At 43.1% G+C, this 5,969-nt stretch overlaps 1 protein-coding gene across 1 annotated transcript; it reads left to right on the plus strand.

Moving 5' to 3' along the window:
- Positions 1–1,685: 1,685 nt before the first annotated feature.
- On the plus strand, positions 1,686–5,969 carry LOC132131984 (myosin heavy chain, fast skeletal muscle-like). Its single transcript, XM_059544185.1, has 14 exons — positions 1,686–2,084; positions 2,159–2,285; positions 2,383–2,501; positions 2,581–2,777; positions 2,869–3,052; positions 3,135–3,300; positions 3,391–3,515; positions 3,686–3,994; positions 4,106–4,309; positions 4,405–4,530; positions 4,673–4,843; positions 4,927–5,031; positions 5,119–5,214; positions 5,331–5,969. Exons 1-14 carry the CDS (start codon positions 1,845–1,847, stop codon positions 5,511–5,513), a joined length of 2,352 nt encoding a protein of 783 aa, XP_059400168.1. The 5' UTR covers positions 1,686–1,844; the 3' UTR covers positions 5,514–5,969.

Below are 5,969 nucleotides of genomic sequence, written 5' to 3' on the forward strand. Positions count from 1 at the left end.
CTAACCCTAACTCTAACCTAACTCTAACCCTAACCTAACCTAACCCTAACCCTAACCCTAACCCTAACCCTAACTAACCCTAACCCTAACCCTAACTCTATTTAAGACTACAGTTTACTTTCATGCACATTATTTTGCATTCTATATTTAATTAATCCTACAATATACATATTTTTTATATTTTATTCTTATATTTTTATTGTTTACTTTTATTTCATTCTTACATAGCTTTATTTATGTATATTTTCATCTGTGTTGTTTTCTTTAATAATTGCACTGTCCATGGAGCGGACCTGACTCACATTTCACTGCTGGTTATATATGCTATATATAATTTTGTATGTGACGAATAAAAATCTTGAATCTTGAATCACCATTTCACATCAGACAGATTGGGGTTAGTGTTACCTGAAGTTCTTTGATTTTCTTCTGAAGCTGTGCTCCTAAAGACTGTTCCTTTTCAGGAACTCGAGCTGCGTCGAAACGCTTTTGGGGAACGTCCCTGACGAGACAGACTCTGAATATCGTGTGCAATCAGTCCATCGGAAAGGCGTGACGTCACGGGCGGGGTGACGTAGCGACCAGGAAGCTATAAAAGCACGTGCCGTGCAGCTGGCTTCAGCTTCGAATCTGTCAGCAAGCGCTCTGTGTGTGCATGTCAAAAGTCTGTCCTGTTGGTCCTATTTATTGTTGTCTGTCCCTTAGCTTAAAAAGATCGCTAAAACAGCTCAATATGCCTAAGCAGAAGCAAAAGACCAAACATTTGAAGGGCGATTCCAAGCCACGTTACAGATTGTGTGTTCCTCCCTGCCCTCGCTACATTACGAGCGGGGATACACACAGGCTGTGCGTGGCTTGCCTGGGATCGATCCCGGATCCCGGAGGGCTCTCTTCGAGGAGGGAGCCTTCACCAGCGTTCCTCGCGGTGCTGGCCCCGCTTCTGCCGAGGCAGAGCGGCTGCTGCACTCGTGGGGTTCGCAGGTGGATCTGTCAGAAGGAATGGAGACGTGCCAGTCCTTATCTCCTTCCTCATCTGCCAGATCCGGCGCCCAAACCCTGGGTTCGGAAGCACGCTCGTCGGTTTCTTCCCCCCAGGGTGAGGGATCAGCTCTTCACCTCTCGTCCTCCGAGGAGGTCGATGTGGAGACTGTTGCTGGGGATTCGCCACCCCTGTCGCCCCAGTATGAGGAGCTTTTGGAGGTGGTCACGCGTGCAGTAGATGTACAAGAAGCAAATGTCCAAACAGGGTGACACTGTCAGTGTGTCTATGTGAGGTAGTGAATGATGAATATCTTACTGATAAAGTGTACATTAAGTGGAGGCATGAGGATGTTAAGAGGCTGGTTTTGAGCTTAGGAGCCTGATGGCCTGGAGGAAGTAACTCCTCCTGAGTCTCTCGGTTTTTGCCATCAGGTTACGGAAGCGCTTACCAGATGGCAGCAAAGTGAAAAGATGGTTACTGGGGTGGGCGGAGTCTTTGATGATTTTAGCAGCTCTGCTTCTGCAGCGTTTGAGGTATATGTCCTACAGAGAGGGGAGAGCAGACCCTGAAATGCGCTCAGCTAAGCGCACAACTCTCTGCAGGGCTTTGCAGTCTTAACTGGAGCTGCATAGCTGGAAGTTGCATAGTTGCATAGCTGTGAAAACCAACATTACAAAGATCACTAAAGAATTCCTTGTCTTTCTTTGTTTAGGCCCGTATCGAGGAGCTGGAAGAGGAAATAGAGGCAGAGCGAGCTGCTCGTGCTAAAGTGGAGAAGCAGAGAGCTGATCTCTCCAGGGAACTTGAAGAGATCAGCGAGAGGCTTGAGGAAGCTGGTGGTGCTACTGCTGCCCAGATTGAGATGAACAAGAAGCGTGAAGCTGAATTCCAGAAGTTGCGTCGTGATCTGGAGGAGTCCACCTTGCAGCATGAAGCTACAGCTGCAGCTCTCCGAAAGAAGCAGGCAGACAGTGTGGCTGAACTCGGAGAACAGATCGACAACCTCCAGCGGGTCAAGCAGAAGCTGGAGAAGGAGAAGAGTGAATACAAGATGGAGATTGATGACTTGACAAGCAACATGGAGGCTGTGGCTAAAGCAAAGGTAATTTCATTAGAGAATCATTAAATATAAAAGCATCTTTACAAAAATCTGCATATAATCCTGTACATTTTAAGGCTAATTTAGAGAAGATGTGCCATACCCTAGAAGACCAGCTGAGTGAAATCAAGACCAAGAGTGATGAAAATGTTCGTCAGCTGAATGACATGAAAGCACAACGTGCAAGACTTCAGACTGAAGATGGTAGTACATATTGAGTTTTACGTGTAAAAAAGTAAAAAAATGCATAAAAAGATTCTGTTATTATATTTCATTTTAATATATATAACCTGTTTCTAAGGTGAATTTAGCCGTCAACTGGAAGAGAAAGAAGCTATTGTTTCACAGCTAACTAGAGGAAAACAGGCTTATACACAGCAAATTGAGGAACTCAAAAGGCATATTGAGGAAGAAGTCAAGGTAGAGTTACACATTTTATAAACCAAGCCATGCTATAGATGGTCAACGGTTTAAAACCTCAAAATATGCTGCTTTACAGGCCAAGGATACTCTGGCCCATGCGGTTCAGTCTGCCCGTCATGACTGTGACTTGCTCAGAGAGCAGTATGAGGAGGAGCAGGAGGCCAAAGCTGAACTCCAGCGTGGAATGTCTAAAGCCAACAGTGAAGTGGCTCAATGGAGAACCAAATATGAGACTGATGCAATCCAGCGAACTGAGGAGCTTGAGGAATCCAAGTAATTACAGCAAAGAACAATGTCTCCAGCACACTACATTTAATATCTCAAATGTTGGTAAGATTTCATCATTTCATACCACTCTCTTCAGGAAAAAGCTTGCCCAGCGTCTGCAGGATGCTGAAGAATCCATTGAAGCGGTGAACTCCAAGTGTGCTTCACTGGAAATGACCAAACAGAGACTGCAGGGTGAAGTAGAGGACCTCATGATTGATGTGGAGAGGGCGAATTCATTGGCTGCCAACCTTGACAAGAAGCAGAGAAACTTTGACAAGGTGAAAAGGATATGGATAATCTTTCAATCTAAAACTTGAGCCATGGACTTTGCTAATTAACAATGACAACTTTTTTCTTCAGGTCCTAGCAGAGTGGAAACAGAAGTATGAGGAAAGCCAGGCTGAACTAGAAGGTGCTCAGAAAGAAGCTCGTTCTCTCAGCACTGAGCTGTTCAAAATGAAGAACTCCTATGAGGAAGCTCTTGACCACCTTGAGACCCTGAAGCGGGAGAACAAGAATCTGCAACGTAAATTACACTTTTATTCCTTCACTAAGGATATAAGTACAGAGATCCATTAAAACAAAGTTTTACATTCTGCTTTTTAAAATCCTTTAGAGGAGATTTCTGACCTAACTGAGCAGCTTGGAGAGACTGGAAAGAGTATTCATGAGTTAGAGAAAGCCAAGAAAACAGTGGAATCGGAGAAATCAGAGATCCAGACTGCACTTGAAGAAGCTGAGGTGACATGCTTTTAGTTCAGTACAAACATTATGATGCCATTTATTTTATTGATATTAAAACACTGAATATGGATTGATTTAACCGAACAAAAAACATATTTTTTATTCATTATTTTCTTTTCAACTTCCTATATATGCTGTTATTTATGATAATCATTTTTGTCTTGAAGGGCACCCTGGAGCATGAAGAGTCGAAGATTCTTCGTGTGCAGCTGGAGCTGAACCAGGTGAAGAGTGAGATTGACAGGAAGCTGGCTGAGAAGGACGAGGAGATGGAACAGATCAAGAGGAACAGCCAAAGAGTGATCGACTCCATGCAGAGCACTCTGGACTCTGAGGTTCGGAGCAGAAATGATGCCCTGAGAGTCAAAAAGAAGATGGAGGGTGATCTGAATGAGATGGAGATCCAGCTGAGTCATGCCAACCGCCAGGCTGCTGAGGCCCAGAAACAGCTCAGGAACGTCCAAGGACAACTCAAGGTATCTTTCTATAGAATGAGGAATTGAAAAGCATATTAAATGTATGATAATATGATACATGAATTAACTGAGCATGACATGCAACTAACAAATGAAAGAACATTGCCACAGGATGCCCAACTGCACCTTGATGAAGCTGTCAGAGGACAGGAGGACATGAAGGAGCAGGTGGCCATGGTGGAGCGCAGGAATAACCTGATGCAAGCAGAGATTGAGGAGCTGAGAGCTGGCCTGGAGCAAACAGAGAGAGGCCGCAAAGTGGCAGAGCAGGAGCTGGTGGATGCCAGCGAGCGTGTGGGACTGCTGCACTCACAAGTACAGAAAAACTATACTCGAAGCAAATTAAGTTAACATGATAGCAGAGTTTAGTTAAATGTAGACTACATAAACTACCTGCTTAAATCCCACAGAATACAAGTCTTATTAACACCAAGAAGAAGCTTGAGGCTGATCTGGTCCAGGTTCAAGGTGAGGTGGATGATGCAGTCCAGGAGGCTAGAAATGCAGAGGAGAAGGCCAAGAAGGCCATCACTGATGTGAGCGCTTACATTCTGTTGCTCTATTCTAAATTAAACAGTTATTTGACTTTGTTTATCTGCATTTGGCAACAAAGGGAACCTTCATGGAAGGCATTTCTGTCTATATTGAATAGTTCATTTGAATTGGCTTATATTTCAGGCTGCCATGATGGCTGAAGAGCTGAAGAAGGAGCAAGACACCAGTGCTCACTTGGAGAGGATGAAGAAGAACCTGGAGGTGACTGTCAAAGACCTGCAGCACCGTCTGGATGAAGCTGAGAGTCTGGCCATGAAGGGTGGAAAGAAACAGCTCCAGAAACTGGAGTCCAGGGTAAATTGCAAGCTAAACACAGTCTTAGGTGAACTTACTATGGCATAGATTTGACAGGTGACAACAATAACTCTCTACTGAAGGTGCGCGAGTTGGAGTCTGAAGTTGAAGCTGAACAGAGACGTGGTGCAGATGCTGTGAAAGGAGTTCGCAAATATGAAAGGAGAGTTAAGGAGCTCACCTACCAGGTAAAACTACACAGGATTTAGAAACTTACATTTCATTTTAATTTACATAGGTAAACTAAGACCATCAACAATACTTTTTTTTTTAAGACTGAGGAAGACAAGAAGAACGTGATCCGACTGCAGGATCTGGTAGACAAGCTGCAGCTGAAAGTGAAGGCCTACAAGCGCCAGGCTGAAGAAGCTGTAAGTCTAATGTCAAATGTCTTAAGTGTGAGGTTTTTATATTTTCTAAACAATACATTCAGTGTCATAAGTGCAATGCTCTGAAAGGGGTTGGATATCTGGTGTTATCCTAACAGGAGGAGCAGGCCAACACTCACCTGTCCAGGTACAGGAAGGTGCAGCATGAGCTGGAGGAGGCTCAGGAGCGCGCTGATATCTCTGAGTCCCAGGTCAACAAGCTTGGTGGGGGGGTAATGTTAATTATGATTAATATATTTAAGTTTTGGATTAAAAACATCACATTACTTTTAATTTTCTAAATTTAAATGTCTTTTTTGGTTACTGAAGAGCAAGGATGAAGAATGAAGATGAGGCATCACACCACATCTACAAGCAAGCATATAATATGACTTACTTGTGCTGTGTCTTACATATGCATTAAATACAGTCTCTCAAGGCACTCTTGGTTTATGTCATTTTAGCAAAACTGGTAGATCTTTGAAGTAGGGATGCAATGATTATAGATTTTGTTGGTACAATTATAGACTGAGGAAAAATCATGTTTTCACAGTTATCATGAATATTATGCATTCATTAATTTCACAACACTACTAATGTATAAAATCACATAAATACTCTTTAGATTTCAAAGTGTTATTTATTGCTACCTTTTGAAACAGAAATAACACAGTAACCAAATAATACATCACAAAATAATAGTCAAACAAAAATCCATCTCTTCCTTTGAAATAAAAAGGTGACCTCTGCTCTGTAAA

This window comes from Carassius carassius, chromosome 48 (assembly GCF_963082965.1).
Source record: "Carassius carassius chromosome 48, fCarCar2.1, whole genome shotgun sequence".
NCBI classification, from domain to species: domain Eukaryota; kingdom Metazoa; phylum Chordata; class Actinopteri; order Cypriniformes; family Cyprinidae; genus Carassius; species Carassius carassius.